Below are 21501 nucleotides of genomic sequence, written 5' to 3' on the forward strand. Positions count from 1 at the left end.
ATAAATTTACACATCCAATTCGGGAAGATCCGTACGTCGGATTTCTGATCTGTAAGTTTCTATGGTCCTCAAATATTACGTACTATAATGTATTAAAGTTTGGTGATGATCCAACGGTCGGATCGTCGATTACTATTCTAATCAAATGGTGGACCTTAATGGGACTTTGCCTGAAATCTGCAGATTTTGCAGATTTCCTAAGCAATCTTTGGAACTCCATATCTCACTTGTTTTTCAACCAAATTCAACCTATAATATACCAAATCGAAGCTAGAGAAACGTAGAACAAAATTATACCAGCTTGGAGTCCAAATAGTGGCCGGAGGTTGTCGGAAAATGGTTTGAAAGACGGCTGTTCGCGAGAAAACTGGTAACTCGCAGGAATTTTTGGGTAACCTTTCAACGTCCATAACTTTGTCAATAAACAAGTGATTTAAAAACGAAAATCATAGTTCTTGACGAGACGAAGAAATTGGTATCTTACACGATGGCTATCTCGCCGTGATTTGGCCGAAACACGCCTCGAAAGTGGTGGAGGTCGCCGGAAACTGGGCAAACTTTAAATCGTTATAACTTTCTCATTTCTCCACCAAATCACACGATCCAAACATGAAAATTCATTTACACAACATGAGGAATCGATTTATACCTTTGACCAATGCCAAATAGGCCGGGAGTAGCTCCAATTTCACTCAAACCCGTTGGAACCCTAAGATGGGTGTTCTTCGATTCGACTTCCTCAATGTTCCAACGACCCTACAACTGATTGGGTCTTGTTCTTAGGTCTAGGGGGAGTTGATTAAGGGTGGTGGTGGTGAAACTTGCCGGAATTTGTTTGTGTGGGTGCGCGGGTGTATGGACGGGAGGGGAGGTTTGTTTCTTCATTTTCTTTTTTTTCCTCTTCTTCTTAATTGGTTGCTTTTCCCCCTTAAAAATCTGATTAGCCCTCTTTTTAATAAACTTAACCTTTAACCCATATGTGAGAATTAAATAATTTCCACAATCTATAGTTCACAACTTCAAACGTCCGTATCTATACCGTTATAATTCGGACTTGCAAACGATTTTCCCCTATGCATTCGTACTAACGAATATTACACAATTACGCCAAAAGAATAAGTCATACGTTCTTCTAGACGATGGTCAACAGAAGTCAAAAACCTCGCCTTTAGGGCATATTCTTAATTTCACATTTTAAAATTTATAAAATAATAAGATTTTGGACGGATTGTCACACATTTTTTAATTTGACCCATGTGATAAAAAAAAACTAAAAAAAAAACTGTTAATCGTAATCTTGTAGTGAAAAAATTGTTGGCAATTGTGGTCGAATTCCAAATTTTTGTCAAAATTTCATCTAGATTTAGGGGTAAAAAGGTCCTTCCAGTTTATCTAAAAGAAAAGATAACTATTTTAAACAACAAAAATACAAAAACTGGAAGTAAAAGAAAGTTAAAGACGAGCTCTGTTTGATTAGTAAAACCATTTATAGATGTAATTTTAGAAATCAATTTGAAATTTCGGAAAGTTTGTCATCAATATGATGTAATTTTTTTTTAGTACAAATGGTATTTAAAGTGGGACATCCTATAAAATTAGTGTGAAACTAATGAAAATGCATTCAAAATCTAATAAAGTGGGACATCCTATAATATTATCTGGCGACATTCATCACTACTTTTTTGAGTTTGAAGACTTCTTTAGAACATCTTTAATAGGGGCTTTAAAAGAAAGTTAGCTTCAATAGAGAAATTTTTCAATATGATCGAAATACGAGATATTATACCGTTTTATTATTATATAAATGATAAGATATATGTATTAAATAATAAAATTTTCAACTATTTATATAAAAATATACAATGTACTACCTATATTTCGATCTTAATAAAAAATTTATTGCCTTAATGAAAGTGTCCTTAATATAATATTTAAATTTAGAGATTAATAAACAAAAAATTATTGTTAATTTTGCAAACCCCAAAAAACTTTCATAACCCTTGCATCAAACAGACAAAAGAAAAGTAGCTGCACAGTATTTGAGAGTCCCATCACGTGTTGGGTCCTCACTCAACTCAAATTTAACATGGCCTTCAGCCCATTTGACAGTCCCTACGCAGTTTAGGTACAGTAATGGGAAAGAGAATTTTTAATGTCACTGGAATACTAGGTGGTACATCATTTATTACTATATAAATGATGAGATATGTATTAAAAAAATTAATAATTTAAAAAGTAATTTTTTTAACTTTTTATATAAAAATATGTAATATACTACCTATTTTCTTATCATAATAAAAGAGTTCTTACTTTAATAAGAGTGACCTTAGTATAATATTTAAATTTAGAGATTAAAAAAAAAAATTGTTAATTTCGCAAACCCCAAAAAACTTCATAACCCCTGCATCAACCTACAAAAGAAAAGTAGCTGCACAGTTTTGAGAGTCCCATCACGTGTTGGGACCTCACCCAACTCAAATTTAACATGGCCGTCAGCCCATCTGACAGTCCTTACGCAGTTTAGGTACAGTAATGGGAAAGAGAATTTTTAATGTCATCAGAATACTAGGTGGTAAATCATTTGTTAATATATAAATGTTGAGATATATATTAAAAAAATTAATAATTTTAAAAATAATTTTTTTTAACTATTTATATAAAAATATGTAATGTATTATCTGTCTTCTTATCATAATAAAAAATTTCTCACTTTAATAAGAGTGACCTTAGTATAATATTTAAATTTAGAGATTAAAAAACAAAAAATTATTGTTAATTTCGCACACCCCCAAAAACTTTCATAACCCTTGCATCAACCGACAAAAGAAAAGTAGCTGCACGGTTTTTGAGAGTGCCATCACGTGCTGGGAGACCTCACCCAACTCAAATTTAACATGGCCCTCAGGCAGCCCATTTACAATCCCTACGCAGTCGAGGTACAATAATGTGGAAAGAGATTCTCTCGGATCTTTCTTTCTAAAACTCAAGTGATTTGAATTTTTAAAATTTAATTTAACTATTAATAATTATTAAAATTTTTAATTTTTTTATTAACTTATCTATTTTTAGTCATTGATCAAATTTAAAGGTCATCCTTGAGTTTTGGAGTGAAAGATCCGAAGATAATCTCTTTTCTAATAATGCAATTTAAATTCGCATTTGACGATAATTAAACTTAAGAATTCTCATTTAAAAGTAAAGAAGAATATTATTAAATTATAGTACTAAGTAACTCTTGCAATTTTTTTTAATACTACGATATGTTTTACATTAAGAGGAGGAGGAAGTTCGGCTATGTTACACAATGGATAACCTAATTTGATATCGAATTCATCATTCTCGATATTCAAATCTAAAATATTTCATTTACTAATAAAGAGGAATATCATAAGATCATATAACTCTGGTAAATTTAAATATTAAAATTTTAAATAAACAAATGAAAAATTCTTTGAGGTTCCTCATCCGACAACCCCGACAAAGTCTCTGTATCTGCTATCGCCGTTATCATGGATACCAGGAAAGACAGATTGAAGCTTTGGTGGAAGCTCTCAAAAGCCCGAAGACTTTAAACTTAAAGAGAACTTTAACGAAAATTTTTTAGTACTGTTTATTTTAACAAAAAATCATATTTTTATACTAAAAAGTTAATTCTGGTACTATTCACTTTATCTTTTATTTTGTCATTATTATAAAAATTTAAAATTTTCAAGTTATTTTCATTAGTTTTTCTTAAACTTTTAAGGGGTGTGATATCCTTTTTTTTTTCCTCACACATTCTTCATTAATTTTTATCATTTGATACTCTTTAATTTATTCGATTCAATGGCCGAAAATTAAAAAGGTGTCTGAAAAGGAAAAATAAGTGTGTAGATAGCAGACCCCAAACTTGGAATAGGATCCTCTTTGGATCATTTTTATAGGGATTTGGATGATCAATTAATAGTATCTGTTTATTATATATCGTGCGGTTAGAAATCATTTTAAAATTTTAATTTAAAATTAAATATAAATAATAACTAACGAAAACTAACTATATAATGTACAATGAACTGATACTATTAGATCCCCACAAAGAGAATCCTAAGAGAAACCTTGTCCCCCAAACTTAAACTCAACTTAGTTGTCGCGTGACTCATGTGAGCTCATTAACCCTCCCTTCCCTACGCCACTGATGTCAGTCACGCCACTTGCTTATTTGTTGTCATTTCGAATTATGATTGCAAACTAGGTTTATTAGCAACCTGTATTTAATTGTTGATTGAAAATGTTTATGACCCACTTGCTGACATAGTCCTTAGTTCACTTCATGACGTAGGGCTTTGTTCAAGGCCGTAATCTAAAGGGATTCCAATTTTTTTATAGATGATGTTAGGAAGATTAAATTTAGAGACAAAATTTTAGAAATTAAATAATATGAAAGTTGATAATTGGTTTATTACTTAAACGTTGATAAATATGTTCATTATTATTGATTACACATTATTTATTTTGTAAATTTTGTTTATAAATTTAGTCTCTCTAGCATTATCTTTTTTTTTGATAAAAATGGGGGCCAGTTGTGTTGCTCACTCCACATCTAACTTCTATCTAATTGATTTTTTTTTTTTTGTAAAGATGATCTATGAATGAAAACTTAAAAAATAGACATAGTTTGGATTTTTAAATTTCGAAGTAGAGTGAACCCCACAAATAGTCTATTTTTTTATAAATAAAAAAAATAGAAATCGCTTTGGATAAAGGCTTTGGGTCTTTGTTTATGGTTATTATTCGCTTGGTGACGAGAAATTTTTTAGTATGTTCGGAACATAGGCACAAATATCATATGTTATTAAACAAGTAGAAGAACATTTGAAATTATAAAATACATAAGAAAAATGAGTTATGAATAAAGGTGGTTGGAAGGAAGGGCTTTTAGGTCGGAACTCAAAGCTTGTGAGTTAAACAAGCTTGTTTTGCTCATTTTTGTAAAGAAAAAAGACTTGAGTGTGAAAAGCCCTAACTACTATCTTAGATTCTTAGTAGAAGAACACGAAATATTTTCTTCTCTTTCTCTTTCCCCGCCTCCTTTCTGTCTCCCTTCCCCTATTGTTGTCGGTCTCCCGCCACTTGCTGATTTGTTCTGATTCCGAATTATGATTGCAAACTAATGTTTATTAGCAACCTTGATTTGATACTTGATTGAAAATGTTTATTAGCCACTTGCTGACATAGGTCTTAGTTCACTTGCTGGCGTAGGTCTTTCTTTGTCCAGGCCTTTTATTTAAGGACTTGGGTTGTCTGCCCTCCAATTTTGGTACCCTTCCTGTTTTTGTGGTCACGGTTAAGCCACGTCAACATTTTATATTAATATTTCTTTTTTAATTATTATTTTTATAAAAAAATAATATAAAATATTAACGTGGCTTAACCGTGACCACACAAAACAGAAGAGCACGGGAAGGGCACCGAAATGGGAGGGCAGAGAATCCAAGTCCTTTATTTAAAGGATCCTCATTTTTTTATAGCCACTTGCCGATGACAGTGATGAGAGATTTTTTAGGATGAAAATTCTCTTCTCCCATTTTTCTATCTCTTTCTTTCTCTTCTTCATACACTTTTTGTTTTATCCTTTTCTTTTTATAAACAAATTAATATAAAATATTAATATGATTTAATTATTACCATTCAAATAAAAAAAAAATTCATATTCCCTATAACCACTTGCTGGTCTTTGTCCAGGTCTTTGCTCACTTGCTGGCGTAGGTCTTTGTCCGGACCCCTTTAGAAAAGGACTCCGAGTCTTTTGTTTTTGTTTATTTACCACTTGCTGCTGACAGTAACGAGAGATTTTTTTGGTGTGTACAAAATGCAGGTACATATATCATATGTTATTATTATACACGTGTAGTCTTTGTTTATGTTTATGTTTATCAGCCACTTGCTGGCATAGGTCTTAGTTTATTAGCAATTTTAATTGTTGCTTGAAAATGTTGACATGATTGCAAACTATGTAATTTGTTTTATTCTATTTTTTATGTTATAGTTTATTTTTTAATTTTTTTGGGCTCGAGAAATGAAGTAATTCAAAATAAAAATGAGTGATGAATAAAGATCGTGGGGAGGAAGGGACAAAGAAGATTGAGGAATCGAAGTTTGAAAATTCAAACCATCCTGCAATAATGAAGGCTTATTCAGTTTACTGCATCCTTATATATCTACGTAAACTCGGAACATTTGAGTTACCGAAATTTGAGATCTCAAATTTGGCTCCAAGTGGATTTGCTACTTTGCAAAATTCCAGAGTCCTAGCTCCAAGATTCAGTTCCTACCTTCTGCCGAAAAAAGAGAAATAAGTTTGAGTAATTTTTTTTCTTTATCAAAATGTTGTGTCAACCAGTAGGAAGTTCTATAGTTATTTTTTTTCTTTATCAAAATGTTGTGTCAACCAGTAGGAAGTTCTATAGTTATTTTTTTTCGGTGCAACCGGAGTGCCGAAGCACTTATGGTCATCTGATTTGATGAACGGTCAACAAATTTCAGTCACTAGATCAAATTTGAGGGTTATAAGTGCTCCGACACTATGTTTTGAGATATTTCAATCGTTTTCAGGACAACTACTAACTACATTTGTTGTGTTTTGTCCAGTAATTCTGATTCAAATCCATTGGCCAGAACAGAAAACACTGTCATGACCATGCCACCTGAAGATGAATCAAGTTCCATATGGACAGAGAAAACTCAAAAACCTGATGAGTCCTTTGATAAAAAATATTGGAGGAAGATATTCATCACATCGTGTTTTTTAGCTGTTCTAGTGGATCCATTATTCCTCTACGTTCCAATTCTCATGGATGATTTCAAGTGCCTTATGTTAGACCCAAAGTTGAAGACAGCTGCTCTTCTTTTAAGAACTGTCACGGATCTTTTCTATTTAATGGATATTATTATTCGAATTTATAGACATGGGAACTATTCATCTGGTTTATTCAATGAACTTGATGACAGACAAAACCAGATGAATTTCAGTTTTAGATGGAAATCTCGTGTGCGAAGAATAGCCAAGACAATATGGGCGTTAATTGATATCTTAATTGACATTGTAGCTCTTCTTCCCCTTCCACAGGTAAGCAATTAAATCCCCTTGTTGGCGTAATTGTTTCGCTATTTGCTTTGCGTGAAGTCAAAGTGGATTTTTTTCGTGTTAAATGTAAAATTGACATACTGTGTAATATACATTTAGATCTCACATACACTTTGTTAGCGTGTGTTAATTTTGTGTTCTTGACATCGTTGTTATTGGTCAATCAATTTTCACTATTGGTATTATGTACTAACTTATGGTATCCAGGTGGCAATTCTCATTTTCTTTTCAAAAATGAGTGACTTGAGATATATGACTAAAACAAGGATGGTTATCATGAACGTTTTCGCTCTCTCGCAATATGTGCCACGAATTTTTCGTATCTACCTCTCATTTATGGAACTTAAAAGGACTGCTAAGGAAGAGATAAAAGAGACTTCCATATGGGTTAAAGGTGTTCTCAATATCTCTATGTACTTAATGGCTAGTCATGTAAGTTTCAATGTATATCCTCATTTATTTTTGTTTGTCGAATCAATTTTTTTTATTCTTCTCTCACTTTTGTCTATTAAAAAGAGCGATAAATGATTATTTAGAAATAACAATAACATCTAAAATATTAATCATGCTGTATAATTTCCTTCAATTTTTTTGTTTGTTTATTTGATTAATTTTCAGGTATTGGGAGCCATGTGGTACTTTTTTGCTATTCAACGAATGATGAGGTGCTGGCATTTTGCATGCCGAAAAGATGATGGATGTGATAATAAAATTTTTCGTTGTCATGATCATCACGCATTTAGAAATGCCACAATTCTAAATGATTTGTGCCCTCTCATTTCATCAGACACAGTGCCCTCAAATTTTGGTATATTTGCTACTGTGCTTCAATATGGTATTGTAGGATCAACCAATTATTTCCAAAAGTTCTCAAACTGTTTTTGCTGGGGTCTACAAAATTTAAGGTTTGTACATTTGTGTCTTTGAATTTGCTCATGATTTAAATTGAATAATGCTCTCTACATGCGTTTTTTTACTTTAAATTTTAGACTATTAGTCCCTTCATGTTAAGAATATGAAACACACATCTAAAAACTAAAGCATTGCTTCTACGAGATAGAGTGGAGTAGAAAGACTCGTAGATATTAAAAATCAAGTTGAGACACTAAAATGCTATCTTGGATAAATTTTAGGAAGAAGGAACCATAGAACCAAATAAGCCCTTAGAAAAATAAAGGTTGTAAATTTGTAAGTTTATAGCTTGAAATTGGTTTCTTATATACACGAATCCATTAATTTGATTTTTGCAGTTCCTTTGGTTCAAATCTTCACCCCAGTGCAGATGGATGGGAGAACCTCTATACGGCTTTGGTTTCTATAATTGGCTTGCTCCTGTTCTTATATCTCATTGGAAATTTGCAGGTTTCTTTAAAAAACTTTTCTTACGCTTACCATTAAATGCTAATTACTCGCTTCAATTATGTAAACTTGATCGGTGAAGATTTTGATATCCATTAAAGAGAAATGCTAAGGTAATCCTCTCAAAAGCGGGACTCTCCACGGACTCGCTGTCGCCTCATGTTTTTGGCACGATATTTTATAATGTTGGCACGAGAATTGACATTAAACTATGATGTGGCAGAGAGTCCATGGAGAATCTCACTTTGAGAGAGTCTCCTCAACATTTCTCTCCACTAAATTCAATCTAATTAACCTAGTATATGTCCAGTATTATTGAACTACTTATATTTTAAGTATGATTTTTCAATAAATCTGAATGCCATATATACGAAATTTTTATATGATTTTCACTTATTCTGAATGCCATGTATAAGAAATTTTACTTGTAACAAGAACACTTGTCATGTAATGTATTAATTCATGTGTTACCATATAAGTAGATGACATAGATGATATTCCCCCTTTTTGGATATATTAATAAAAAAGAAGTTTGTGTGTAATTTGAATGAGAAAACAACATTGTGTGGCCGTGTTCTAGTTCTAGCTATAGAGAAATTTCTCGTCATGTATGTTAGATTTTAATCGTGATCCCATTAGTTAGATGCATTGTTATGAATTTCATTGTATAGGTATAATAAGATACCTACATATATTCATGATATTGTATTCCATCAAACGATTAGAACCAAAAGTAGCTAGTTAGTAGCTAGTATTTCTTTCTTTTACTTTTTTTGGTTAAAATAGTAGTAATAAAGAAACAAGATTAAACTCAAAATCCAATATAGTGATGACATCCAGCTTTAAAGAAAAAGAATTCTTATCCAATGCTGATAATCTAATTATTATCAATCTCTTGTTGAACAGATGTATATGCAAATAGCAGCTACAAGAACAGAGGATCATAAACACAGGTTGGTAATGAAACAGAAGAGGAAAGAAAAAGGTCGAGAAATAGAATTGTTGTTATTTAAAAATGGCATTGCCACCGAGTTGAATAAGAATATCAAATCCCGGATTATGAGAAAGGTAAAACAAGCACTTTATGATAGTATGGATGCTGATTTGAATAATATTTTCCCTCTTCTTCCCTCGGAAGTTCAAAGCCGCATAAAAGAGCCTTTGGCTTGGTTGAAGCAAGTAAGTTCCTTATATATGAATTTACCCTTAAATTAATTACTCACCTTGACAACCATTTTAAACCAGGATTGTATCCCTTTGTCTTTTTAATAAGAATTAATTAATTGTTGAGGATTGTATCACTTTATCTTTTTAATAAGTTCCCTTAAATTCTTGTTATAATGACAAAGAGATACAGTCCTCACCATTAAAAGGAAAACTAACGAAAAGTTAAAAAAAACTTTAGTTTTAATAAAAAATGACAAATAAAGGTGTAGTGAATAGTACTAGGAAAAATGCAACAATGTGGTTTTTCGTTAAAAGTGAACAGTACCGGGAGTGTTTCGTTAAAACTCCCTTAATTAAAGGGAACTTTAACAAAACGCTCACACTACTGTTCACTTTAACGAAAAACCATATTTTTACACTAAAAAGTCAATCCTAGTACTATTCACTTTATCTTTTATTTTGTCCTTATCATTAAAACTCAAAGTTTTCAAACCCTATTCATTAGTTTTCTTTTTAATTAATTCTTCCTATGGGTTTTCTTGCTTTCTCTGATAGTTTAACAACACCAATTCCAGGTGCCAATATTTCGAGAGATGGATGAAGTTGTGTTGAAAAAAATCTATGAGCATCTCAAGCCCGTGAAGTATAATGAGAACAGCGATATTATTCAAAAGGGTCAACCACTTGACAAGATGATATTCATTGTAGACGGAGAATTATGTGATTCTTATAGTGCCCCAAAATTATATGGAGAAGAACTTCTACGTTGGCCATTCTCCACTTCATTCCCTCGCACAAAACCGTTAGCAACTGAATCTGTCAAGGCAATTTTGACCAAAAAAAATAAAAAATCTATCAAGGCAATTGGTGTTGTTGAAGCCCTTGCTCTCAAGGCATGCGACTTGGAAAGTGTAAGCTCTTAATCAAATGCACGTTTCCCTTATTACAATTGAGCATCCTTAGCAAAATTATTTGGGATACGAGAGAGATCAAAGAATAACTCTTATTTAAACTAGCATACAAGACTTTCATGCTTTCAACACAACCCTTCACGTGCGGGCCCATTTAAGCCTATTGTATTGTAAGTAATGAGCTCTAACAACCTTTTTTTGTTGTGGATTAATAGATATACATGCAACCAGACATTAAAAGGAGAGAGGAGCCTAGACACAAAAAAATGATGAAAGAAGAGACAGAGCAACATATGCATCCGTGGATGCGTAAAAATGGAATTCCTGAAAGGCTGAATAACGAAATAAAATTGCGGATCATGAACAATCTTGCTCTTGATGATTGGAATACTCTCCCTTCTGATTGGTATGATCTCGTTTCTCGTCTTCCCTTGGATTTTCAAAACGAGATCAAAAGTTACATGCCATTGACAAAGTTGAAGAAGGTAAAGTTTCTTCAAATCCATGAATCCATGGCTTTAATTTTTAACATAGAATTTGAGGCATTTATTTATTTATAGCTCCCATTCCATGCATGCACACATAATATTAGTGCTCCCAACCTAGGCTAGATAACAATCTATCTCTAAAATGACAAATAGTTCTAATGAGAGACATGTCCGGCCTAGGCTAAAATAGCCAAGTGCTCTTTATTTAGTCCCGGCCATTGCCCAGAAAAGGTGGAGCATACATGACATGAGAGAAAAAAAAAAAAGAAAAAGAAAAAAGAAGTTATCAATTAGAAGCTGGCAACTGAAAACTTTTTGAAATTCATGAGTTAATTATATATACTTATGTATTAGATTTTTTTTTTAATTTGTCAATTAATTTACTTAAATGTTATGAAATGTAGATGTCAGAATTCCAAAACATGGAAGAATCAGTATTGAAACAAATTTGTAGCCATCTTCGGCCCATGAAGTATTATGACGGACAGGACATAATTGCAAAGGGTGACCCAATTCAAATGTTGTTCATTGTGGATGGATATATATCCGATCTAAGTTTTAATGAAAAAGGGCCAGGAGAAATCTATGGAGAAGAACTTCTACTTTGGCCATTCTTGACCTCTTTCCCTCACAGAGTACCTACAGCAGCCGAGTCTCCTTTTGTAGTATTTGAATGTGCTGAAGTCCTTGTTCTGACGGCCAAGTACATGGAGAGTGTAGCCACTGAATTCCGCAAGCATTTCATAAAAAATTACGGCAGACTCGTACAGAATTTGGTTAATTATGCAAGCCCCGCCGTTACAATGTCGGGGCCATCATCTTCTGAGGCAGTCGTACAATCCTTTACTGAAGAGGAAATTAAGGAGGCAATTAAGGAGGCCACAATACATAACTATAAAAATGAAGGCGGCTACGGAATAGTTTACGAAGCAGCATTACATGGAACAGCTGTCGCCATAAAAACGTGCAACAGTGCTCCTATTGGTGACCGGTTCATCCAGAGTCAAATTTTGGTTCATGAGGCATTTGTTCTTTCTCAAATCAGACACAAAAATGTGGTGAGGCTGTTAGGTTGTTGTTTAGAAACAAAATGGCCTATCATGGTTTATGACCGCACCTGTGCTTGGACTCTTTATGAGCGCATACACATGAAGAAACCGAAACTCTTGCTAGAATCACGAATGAAGATAGCAGCAGAAACTGCAGGAGCTCTAAAATACTTGCACTCCATGTCAGTCATACACCAAGATGTGAAGACAGCGAATATATTAATAGATCATGCAACTCACATTGCAAAACTTTCTGGTTTTGGAGCTTCACGATTGCTTGTTGATGATGAAGGTGAAATGGAAGATGAAGTATCAACTTTGGCAGAGACACAATGGCTTGATGATCATGATGGTGAAACGAAAGATGAAGTATTAACTTTGCCAGAGTCATGGGGGGAAGATGAAGTATCAACTTTGCATGAGTCATGTGGGGAAGATGAAATATCAACTTTGCCAAAGTCATCGGGGGAAGATGAAGTATCAACCTTGCCAGAGGCTGAAGTATCAACTTTGCCAGAGACAACAGGATACTCAGACCCCGAGTATCTTGAATCACACGTGCTAACAGAGAAGAGTGACGTCTATAGCTTTGGAGTTGTTCTAGTGGAGCTACTAACAAGTCAAGAAGCAGTTTCTTCTGACGGGCCTGAGAGATTCCTAGCAAACACCTTTGTTTGTTCAGAGCAAGAGGATCGCTTGGATCAAATTCTCGATGGTCAAGTAATCAAAGACAATTTTACTCATGAGATAGCCAAAAAAGTGAGCAAGATTGCCGTGACATGTTTGAGGCCAAGGGGGAAGGAAAGGCCTTCCATGGAAGAAGTAGCTGCGAAGCTTGACAGAGTAGTGAAAACTATTATGAACAGGGCACAGCCTTCTACGGAGGACAATAATATGTCTCCGGCTTCTAGAACTTCCGAGTGATGTATTAATGAACCGATGCAGGTGGTTTCAGTTTGAGTGTGTGCTTGTGAAATAATTCATTAGTCGTGTAATGAAGGTTGAAAGTAATATGCGATTGGTAGTTTGAGTAAACCATGGAATTTGGAATTAGTATCAAATATTTATATTTGCCCATTACATTTTTTCTTTGCAGTTGCCCATTCAATTGTATATGTCCTAACAGTAACATCCTCGCAAACAGAAAAGAGTAACGTCTATAGTTTCGGAGTTGTCTAGAAGCTCCTAAATCAAGGGAGTTGAGAAAGGAACTATTTTTAATTATACTTAAAAAAAAAACACCTTTTTCATATTGGTTCATACTAATAAGTGTTCTAAAAATCGGCCTAAGCGGCCGCCTAGGCGTTGGGCGGCGGAGCTCCGACCCGATTTAGACCAAAATATTCAGTTAGGCGGAGAGGACTTAGGCAGGCTAGGCGACACTAGGTGGCAGTTTAGGCGGTTTGAATCTTGCTGTAAATACCAAACTCACTGCAATTTTGCAGAGCCCCGATGAATTGTTGCAGCTCGTCTCTATGAAGATGACGGAAGAGAGAGAGAGAGTATTAAACATTTCATTCTGTGGTGGCGCAAGTTGGATTTGAGATCCAATTTTGAGGTTCTGATTCTTCTGAAAGGGCGAAGAAGAAGAACGAAGATGAGGGAAGAGAGTGCGAAAAGAGGGAGAGAAAGAGAGACTAACAAATCAAATTTTGAGGTTCTGAAAAGCCAAAGAAGAAGAAACGAATAGGTTATACAAATGACATTTCACTTTCCAAGGTAAAAAGCTGGTGATGACTAATCAAATTTTGAGGTTCTGAAAAGGCAAAGAAGAAGAAACGAATAGGTTATACAAATGACATTTCACCTGGTGATGATTGAGGTCTACCTTGGGTGATGTGAAATAAGGTGGACAACTACTACTTAAAAGGGTATGGTTTAAATTATGAAAACCACCCACTTGCGTGGGCTTTTCATATAAATGTTATATAAATGTTATGTGTCATCACCCACTTACAAGTTTGAGATATATATTATATATAAATTATAAATTATTTAGATAATATTGTGTTTTTTTCCGAGGCAATCATATTATATATGTACATAAAACATTCACATATGTATGCTCTTCTATAAGAAATAACATATTATTCAATAATTATTTACATCTGATACAGTAAATTTAATTCATTCATATAATATATAAGCAATTTACCTAAATCCGCTTAGGCCGCCTAGGCGCCTGCCACCTAGACCCCACCTAGCCACCCGACTAGCGCCTAACGTTTTTTAGAATCTTGATACTAATTATGACTTAAAAAAAAAGCTTATTCATATACAGAGTTTCATTTGTCTGAAAAGAGATATCAAAGTAAATAACTTGTACCTGTGTCTAATCGCGTAAATAGCCTCTGACGATATTACCTCTCTCGAGTCTTTGGTGGTTTTGCAAAACCAATATCATCATCTATGGCTATCTGTTGTAGTCAACGTGTCGTGGTCATTTCTTAGCCACGCAGAAACAGATTTGAGTACACGAAGTTCACCATTGAGGAGATCCCGAGCCATTTGCCTCCGGATAGAAAGTCTTTCGCATGCAATGGGAGAACTTACGGGTCCCAAAGACTATGCATACACTCAAGAAGCACAAAAAGGAGTTATTACATTTGTACAAGTCAGATGCAACATTATGTAGATCATAGAATGAGTATATTAAAATTTCACTCTTCATATGTTTATTACTGCTTCCTAAGTTATAAAATTCCTCAATTTCATTAATATCTCAGCCAAAATGAGTATGTTACAACATCTGATGTGCTTTGGAATTCCTGAATTCACAAGAACTGTAATTGGTCTAAAAAGTTAGGCAACTTCTGTAAACGGATGAGGTAAAAAGCTAGCATCTTCACCTTGATAGATGCATCAATAGTTGGGTTAATCCTGATAACAACATCTGATGTGCTTTAATCTCTCTGCTGCTGTTTTTTAAAGGACGTCGAGCCAATCGACCATCATGCTCTGCAGCTTCTTTGGCCAGGTCACTAAGTTCTGAATATTAAGAAACTATTTGCAGATGGCTCATAAGGTAAAATGAGCTCAGAAGCATATCAAGCAATGCATGAGAGTAAGGTAACATGAAGAGAACACGCCTTGAGGAGAGGTGCAACATAGAACACGAGCAAATGCGTGAAGTGACCGTGGAATTCCTTTCTCTTTACCAGACCTAACTTCCCTGTGTCATCATACGATTATTGTAATCAGTAAAAGATTTTCATCACAAGATATCAAGTCATCACGCAGACAAACGCATAAATTAAACAAGACTGGAAATGTAACAAAAGAAACAGACCCTTTGGTGACTAGATGCAAGCGATAAAAGGCATCATGTAGGCAAAGGAACGAAAATAGGGGAAAAAGAAAAAAGGAAATAAAAGAGATATAATGCATCACTACCAACTTGATAGTGAAAGAATCCATTAAAGAGTAGAAACCATTGACATCGTTACTGATTGGTCTGTGATGTCTCTTCAAAAGTTCCCACTTCATTCATGAAGGACATCATGATGAGGTATATCGCCCTGGATCTGGACCTGAAAATAGACCACAGGCATCCCTAAACATTTACAGATTACATTATGAAAACCATCATCTGGCAAGAAATGACGTAGAACGCATATTCAGTATCTTACTAATTAACACTGGGTGACAGAATAATTAAGTGGCTTGAGTCTTCAAGCAAACTTACTGAAAAAAGAGATTACAAGTACTCAACTAATTGCAATTACTATGCTCCCAAGAAAGACATCCAACTTATCAAAAGAGGTTCTTAAGCAAGTGCTAGATCAAAAACATTCTTGTTTATCGAGTCAAAGAGAGAACAGTTTTGTTAAACTTCTAGTCAAAGTGTTAAATCAAAGTAAGAAGTGTGAATTAAGCTACAGAAAGATCTTCCCAGCATAACAAAGCAATCATTGTGACTAAAGTAAACTGAAATCTAAGACCGACCTGGTTGTGAATGTTGTATGAAAGTGTAAACCCAAAGTCCAGCAGCAGGGTAGCATTTGAAAATTTTCCGTATCTTATCAGTACCTATACAATGACCAGCAAGGAATAAAAAATTTTGCTAATTCATTAAAAAAAATACATAAGAAATTAGCAGAAGGTCATTAAAATTTCAAACCCAAATGAGAGACATCTAGAACGAGTATGAGTTATAATGTTAATGAGCCGTCTACAAAAACAAAAATTGATCAACTGTTTCAAAAAAAAAAATGATATTCCAAAGGGTACGTGTAATTTTAAATAGGGGAAACAGGCCATCTTAACTAAGTAGCGTCTAACCTGTTCACCAGGAGCATAATTGCAGTCAGCAATTACCTGCCCAGATAAATGACAGGCATGAAAAATCAAGGACATTGTTCACGCGTATACCTGATAATATGTATAAATTTTAAAGGGAGCTCGTAACTGCAGAAATAAGTAGCATATGAGAAATGAATTTGTTGTGCACCCCAATAACTGAATGAATATAAAGCAAATCAAGATGTGAGATAGAGTGCAGATTGAATAAGGAGAACATAAAATTCTTGTACTCCTATAACCAAATCAAGATGTGAGATGGAGAATCAAAATGCAAAGAGAGAGGGAGTACCTCTGAGAAATGTTTGTCGTCATCACTCAACACAATTGATTCTGAAGTCCCGTCATGATTCAGAAAATCAGCAAATGGGATCTATAAAATAATTTAATAATCCAAACATACATAATTAAAGAGGCAAACATTGAACTTGCATCATAAAGTTCATAACACTATTTACAACGGAATCTTCGCAAATGTGTTACCAGGGAATAACCCTTCATGCTTCCCCATGCTCGAGAAGTAACTGCAAAATCCACCTTGAACAAGTGAGAATAAGTTTTATAGATCTTTAAGAGATGCAACTGCTGCAACTAATCACATCTAGAATAGTTTTATATCCAGCAAGTCATATTAAGTCAGAATTAATAGGTATATAGGTAAATGGAGATATAACTAATTTAAAAAATATGAAATCGGATGCCATTAAAATCTACAACACTTCTGGCATTCATTCATTTTAGTTGTTTTAAATTGGAATTAAGTACAACTGAATCAAATAACGGATTAGAACATGAAAATGCTTAATATCATAACCGTCACCGTGCAATGCATCCTGGATAAACAAAAACCTCAAACTCCACAGAAAAAATCTTTCCACAACATAGTAAATTAAACTAGAACAGCAATCTACATTGCACATTCTCTGCTCAAACAAAACGACAGTGGCAAGCTTTGTGTTGCGAAATTTAAACTAACCGAAATTAGTCCAACTTAGTTCCAAAGTTTATGCTCGCAAGCGTACGAATCGTTTGATAGTATAGAAAGCAAGCACTTAATATCGTCCCTTAGAAAATGATTTAATTCTTATCAACTAACTTAAATCCAATTGCAACGAAGTGAAACTAGCAAAGATTGATGAAAGATGGTTTTGAGAATTGAAACTAATAGTAAAAACAAATAAAAACAAGAAAGTTTGATCACAATGCAAAAAATGACAGCCAATAAAACAAGTTGTAATTCAATTGAGTAAAACACTAGAGCGTCTGACTCGCCATAACCCATCCTACTTATTTCCTGCAACGAATTATTAACAAGTACTCAATCTCATTAATAGTAAAATTTCCCTAATTCATGTAATATCTATGGCATCTAGACTATTACATATATCCCAATTTGCAACCATCCATGGCATCTGGAATAGTTTAACATCATGAAACTCATTACGATCAGTGGAAATTTATATAAAGACTACACAAATCCTAGAGTATGGCATCTACTACTAGGTAATTTATGGTATCTATTTGCAAGAAGCTATCACTCAAGTTGAAAACATGGCATCTGCACAACTTGCATCACATTTACTAAGTAAAAGTCAAGATGGTAGCTAATCTCCAAGACTAAAACCAAGCATATAAACACAGCAAACAATACTCAATGAAATTGAAAACTTGAAAATAATTCAATTCAGAATTTAAGCATTCGTAGTCATGGCTACATCGTAGCCCTAGCTAAGGAAAATTAGTTCCGAAACATAGATGAAATTGTCATTGTATTCATAATAAAAACGAGAAGAAAATTGAGTTTAGAAAACCCTGTAAACTCCTCTGCTCTGCGGTAGCCTTTCTTCCTGCGAAAAATACATCCCCCGTGTGTCTCTGCTGCTTCTGTTTTCATTTCCCTTTTTTTTTCGTAACCGACGACGGCTTAAAAGCCAATTTATTGAAAACATTAGAAGAAAAGAAACGGAAGAAACCTTTTAACTCCTTGCCAGACACTTTGTGAAAATTGATCAAAGCTTGAAAGAATAGAACGCCTAAATCACACTCAAGTTGGTCTACTTGCTGCAACGAGGCCTCCATATTGTCCTTTTCTACCCTGCTAGATTCCAGCTGGGAATTTCATCTCCAAAGTGATATAACAACCAAATCTGAAAGTACCCAAATCTCCATTGCAATTGATGAGAATTAAAGATAAAAAAATTGCCCAATTCATGCTTCCACCGCAAACCTAACAAACTGGAGAGTGGAATAGAAATATGGATTTTCATCCCGCTTCAATTTTGATAAGCTGCAGTGCGCCAGCTTGCTTCTGGAAATTGGTAGAGAAAAACAATCATTTCTTATGTCGGTGCAAATATGAGGATAAGGGCATTTGTTTTGTTGAAGCGGTCACGTGATGGTCCTTTCTGTAGTGCAATAAGGAACCTGATTAAAAATTGAATAATAGGAAATGAGTCTACACTATTTTACCAAACATGATTAGACACCACCAAACTAACATGAAAATCACATAAACATAGCATAATTTTCCATATCATTAATTCAATCTTAAAAACACCAAAACATGTCATTTCTTTCATTTAAATCCGAAATTGCATCTAAGAAATTGTAGTTTTCGGAGTACAATAGATGATAAAATATGCACTCGTCACTTTGCAGCATCGCCAACTCCATCACTCAACAAATCTTTCAGTTCTGGAACGAGATTATCCGGAGCTAGTTGCTGCAATTATCAACCAAAACAAAGCCTCATAAATCATAAATTAACAATTTAAACTGTGATTAATAATGTGATTAAAGTCTTAAATAATTTGGGATTACGATTTACCACGTTGTACGGAACCTTCAAAATGCAGTCTCCAGCTGTTATGCTCTTTGAAGCAAACAGAGACGTTCCGTGCGCCGGTTTCCCAATTGAAACGCCGACCGAGATTTCGGCGCCGGCCTTCCGCTCCAGCCACGGCAAGAAATCGTTGGATTCGTCGACCTGGTAGAGAATGATGAATTGTTAGCAGGAATTTGAAATGTTTCGGTTTTTTACGGGATTGTGAAATACTCTGTTTGGCTTTTGGGATACCTTGGGTTGGGACAAGGAGAGGAAGTTGAGCTTGATACTCGGAGTGTAGGAGAGGTTGAGATGTTGACGGCGGAGACGCCATCGGATATTTGTGCGGGATCGGGACGTCGTCGTTTTGATGAGAGTGTTGGCTTGGCGCTCGACTGTCGGGTTTTTCGCGCTCACAGTAACATTCTAAGTTGATAGTCATACAATCCCTAATCACGACCTTTACCTTACGTGTGGATCTGACCACGATCGTTCATCGTACATCGTGCGATCAGAAATTATTTTAAAATTTAAAATTAAATGTAAATAATACTTAATGAAAATTGATCGCACGATTTACGATGAACGATCAGGATCACAAGATCCCAGGAAAAGGATCCGGCGAGGATCCTTTTCCCAAAAATTGAATAGCTGTTTGTTATAATGCTCCTCAACGATTATTGTTATGAAACTATTAATGTATAAAATCGGGTTGATTTTAAAACAGAGGCAGATTCTCTGCCCTCCCACTTTCCGTGCCCTCCCATTTTGTGTGGTCACAGTTAAGTCACGTCAATATTTTATATTATTTTTTTATAGAGATAATAAGACAAAACAGAACAGTAATATAAAAGGTTGACGTGGCTTCACAATGACTACACAAACGGGAGGCCACAGAAAGTGGAAGGGCAGAGAACCTACCTCCTTTTAAAACAACGTGAAAGTCAACATGTGACCTTCGCAAAGTTGGTTCGGTCACTATGGAAAAAAAGTTCGAGCATAATGGGGAAAAAGTTCGAGCACGAAATAAGGCACAAAAATTTCGTAATGTATTTACAACGATCAAAACCGTCTATCTCCCATTATTTAAAGGTCATGTGGTTGCACTTCCTTTCGTTTTGGAAAAAAAAGTGGTATGCACTTCCTTTCGTTTTGGGAAGGGCGGGTGGAGAAGCTTGCTATTTGGTGGAGTGGAAGAGTTTGCTATTACTACTCTTCTGTCAGTAAAGCTATATGTTTTGTTGCTTGTTTTTTAAAGAAATTAGCGAATAAATACTGTACATAAGTACAGGTAATGCTTATTTCATACTTGAACTATACTGTTGCGAAAGATTCCCAGTAGTCGTAGCTGCATTGCTTCCTTAGATTCTAAGCAGTTTCTAATAACTGCTTGTGAGATTCTGAAAAAATGGTTCCTGAAATTCATTTATATGAGTTGGTACCGCGAACTATTTCTGTAAAAAATTACGGCAGACTCGTGCAGAATTTGCGTAGAAGGACATTCGTAAGATGCTTTACTGAAAAGGAAGTTGAGGAGGCCACAAGAAACTACACTTATCATTACTATAACAATGAACGCTACGGAACAGTATACCACACAAAATTAGATGGATGAGGTATCGCCATAAAAAAGTGCAACAGTGTTATTGGTGACCCGTTCATCCAGAGTCAACGTCTGGTTCACGAGGCATTTGTTCTTTCTCAAATCGAACACAAAAATGTGGGAGGCTGTTTGGTTGTTGTTTAGAGACAAAATGGCCCATAATGGTTTATGTCCCCACCAATGCCTTGACTTGTCTTGAGCACTTTGGCAGAAACAACCCTAAACTCTCGTTTGAATCACGAATGAAGATAGCAGCGGAAACTGCAGGAGCTCTAGCGTACTTGCACTCCAAGTCAGTCATACACCGAGATGTGAAGGCAGCGAATATATTCATAAATGATACAACTCACACCGCTAAAGTTTTCAGTTTTGGAGCTTCACGATTGCTTGATGAAGATGAAGGTGAAATGGAAGATGAAGTATCAACTTTGCCAGGGACATTCCAATACTTAGACCCCGAGTATCTTAAATCACACCGGCTAACAAATAAGAGTGATGTCTATAGCTTTGGAGTTGTTCTAGTGGAGCTACTAACACATCAAGAGGCAGTTTCCACTGATGGGCTCGAGAGATCCCTAGCAAACAAGCTTGTTTGTTCAGTGGAAGAGGATCGCTTGGGCCAAATGCTCGATGGTGAGTAATGGAAGACGAGTTTAGTTTCGAGATAGCCAAAAAAAG

General features: G+C 34.8%; 1 protein-coding gene and 2 pseudogenes across 13 annotated transcripts in view; 2 read left to right on the plus strand and 1 right to left on the minus strand.

Annotated features, from left to right (window-relative positions):
* Positions 1-19364, minus strand: part of LOC126600525 (ribosomal lysine N-methyltransferase 4-like) — a 40745-nt pseudogene extending 21381 nt beyond the window's left edge.
* LOC126614467 (cyclic nucleotide-gated ion channel 1-like) overlaps positions 1-21501 on the plus strand; it is a 138105-nt pseudogene that overhangs the window by 29937 nt on the left and 86667 nt on the right.
* LOC126596155 (uncharacterized) overlaps positions 5718-21501 on the plus strand; it is a 101609-nt gene continuing 85825 nt past the window's right edge. For 3 of the 13 annotated variants that reach the window (XM_050263551.1, XM_050263695.1, XM_050263388.1), the window contains exons 1-2: positions 6206-6341; positions 6628-7105. In XM_050263551.1, coding sequence (XP_050119508.1) covers positions 6671-7105 — 435 coding nt within the window. In that variant the 5' untranslated portion in view covers positions 6206-6341; positions 6628-6670. Of the gene's footprint in view, positions 5855-6202; positions 6342-6627; positions 7106-7330; positions 7556-7741; positions 8029-8373; positions 8486-9388; positions 9662-10224; positions 10293-21501 lie in introns of those variants that run through there. The other 10 variants (XM_050263621.1, XM_050263432.1, XM_050263033.1 and 7 more) reach the window with 9 other exon arrangements.

Source organism: Malus sylvestris, chromosome 1 (assembly GCF_916048215.2).
Source record: "Malus sylvestris chromosome 1, drMalSylv7.2, whole genome shotgun sequence".
Taxonomy (NCBI): Eukaryota; Viridiplantae; Streptophyta; class Magnoliopsida; order Rosales; family Rosaceae; genus Malus; species Malus sylvestris.